We start from the raw sequence: 2,144 nt of genomic DNA, 5'->3' as shown, positions 1-2,144 counted from the left end.
GAGTGAAGCCCGGCGAGTCCCTGAGAACTGACAACTGCTGGAGACGTGCGTCGCCCTCAGTCACGCCCCTGGTGGTGAGGGCCGTGGGGTGGGGAAAGAGGGTGAAAAAAGAAGGAGGGGGATCCTGCGCTAGGTGGGGATAGGAGTTAGTGTGGGCGGGGGAGCGGGACGAGGGAATGGGTGAATGAGGAGTTGCATAGTTAGAAGATATTCTACGAAGGAATAATTCATTTCTTGGATGATAGTTGATGGGGAAGGTGAGAGGGCGATGACAGGGGCATGACAGTGACATAAATAGTCAGGCGTGCATGAGGGCGACTCACGGGCGGCGGGGAAGGGCGGCGCCACAGCCTCTGACTCCCGCCCACAAGCGCGCATCTCTTTCTTGCATCCACTGTGTCATTTGTACCACTGGTGTGATTGCTGTGTGACGCTGCACGGCTGTGCTGTGGTGCTCACTACTGCACGGCCCACTTTGCCTCGTCCTCGGTGTCGGAGGGTTCGGGCGAGCGCGGCGTGACGGTCACCACGGTGGCGCCGCCGCCGAGCTTCTGCGGGGCCCGGACCTCGTCCAGGTGCAGGCTGCCGTGCTCGTCCTCGCTGAAGTCGTCCGAGCCCTGGCCGCCGTGGTCGTCCTCCCGCGGCGGCGGCGAGCAACTGCGGGTCATCTCGGGGCGGGTTAGGTCGAGGACGCCGCCGCCAAGGGGCCGCGAGTGCAGGAACTTGCGGTCGTCCGGCAGGTTGTCAGCGCTGGGCGAGGTCAGATCCATGCCCGAGGCCCGCATCATCTGCAGGTAGGTGTCGAGCAGCGAGGCGCCTACGGGCTTGGGGCCGGGGTACAGGTCTAGGTGGCGGCTGATGGCGTCGTAGGGCCGCCGCTCCTTCATGCCGTCCTCTGGGTCGCGCCCTCCCAAGTCGCCCTTGAAGTACAGTCCGCCGTTTTCCTGAGAAGTCGGGGTCTTCTCCACCTCCCGGTCTCGCGACGCGTTGTCGCTGCCGGAGGTGTTGCTCTCTCGCTCTCGGTCCGGGCGCCGGTAGTTCTGCCTGACGACCTCGCCGACGCCGCCCACCATCGATATGTACTTAGCCGCCATCTCGGGGTCCCAGGGCGCCGGCATGGGCAGCAGCGGCAGGTCCTTCGTGCTGATGCCGCGGTGCTGGCGACTCATGTGCGAGTGCAGCGAGTTGCGAGACTTGGCCACGGTGCCGCAGAGGACGCAGCGGAATCCGTTGCAGTTGGAGTGCTTGTCCTCCATGTGCGTGCGGAGCGTGTGGGCGTTCTTGTAGATCTTGCCGCACAGGTGGCAGGGCCGCGGGTCTGTTGCTCGCACGCGGTAGAAGTCGAAGCGGGGACGACCTGCGGAAGGGGAGAACAGGTTTAGAAGTAAGAAAGCATTCGCTAAAGTCTTAAATCCTAACAGTAAAATGTATATAGCGTGACCAACATTTTGACAACAAGAAAGACACGCACTTGCAAACACACAAAAGTTTAAACACCCAAGTAACCGAAATTTTCACGAAAGGCGTTTTTCTCTTTCTATCGATATCCCTCCTTTCCTCCCACTATTTCTCCCGCCCTACATTCTCCCTTCTGTTTGACTCTTTGTCTTTCTCTCCCTCAAACATTTGGCAGCGAATGTCTGTGTGCGCATGTTGAAATTATATCCTTGTGTAGCTCTATGAATGTCAGGTTAACGACGAGCTAACTGTATTATGGTGTATATAATATGATTACTACAGCTTCTGATAATCTAAATGACATAATAATCACGACTTATCTGTCTCATCGTCTATGAATCCTATTACAAGCACTCAAAACTTTTATACACTAAAATTTAGGCAAAATACGACTTCCAATCTACAGTCATCCGCGATAATTATGCTTGAAAAAATAATGACTTCAAACCATAAGATGATTTCTGGCATTAACCCAAAGCCAAACTTCCACGCAACGATCCTCACAATTTTTTTCAGGCTTCCTTAAAAAAAACAAAAAAACTTCCATCTATGACAAAGTGAGAGCACAGTTATGGCCTCATAAACAAGCCTGGAGTCCAAGCAGCTGTTGGGCTGCCTGACCTTTCCTGACCTTATTTTGTATTCATCTCTCTTCGGATTTTGTATCAGCTTTGAAAGGGGCAATT

General features: G+C 55.1%; 1 protein-coding gene across 1 annotated transcript in view; it reads right to left on the bottom strand.

The window, feature by feature from the left end:
* Window positions 1-458: 458 nt before the first annotated feature.
* The window catches only part of LOC119585395 (protein abrupt-like), a gene marked incomplete at its 5' end in the record, with an annotated part of 15,025 nt that continues 13,339 nt past the window's right edge, over window positions 459-2,144 (bottom strand). The window contains 1 exon segment of the mRNA XM_037934058.1: window positions 459-1,357. Coding sequence (XP_037789986.1) covers window positions 459-1,357 — 899 coding nt within the window.

This window comes from Penaeus monodon, chromosome 19, assembly GCF_015228065.2.
Source record: "Penaeus monodon isolate SGIC_2016 chromosome 19, NSTDA_Pmon_1, whole genome shotgun sequence".
Lineage (NCBI taxonomy): Eukaryota > Metazoa > Arthropoda > Malacostraca > Decapoda > Penaeidae > Penaeus > Penaeus monodon.
The sequence above is the reverse complement of the archived record's forward strand: the minus strand, read 5'-3'. Positions and strand labels throughout refer to the sequence as shown.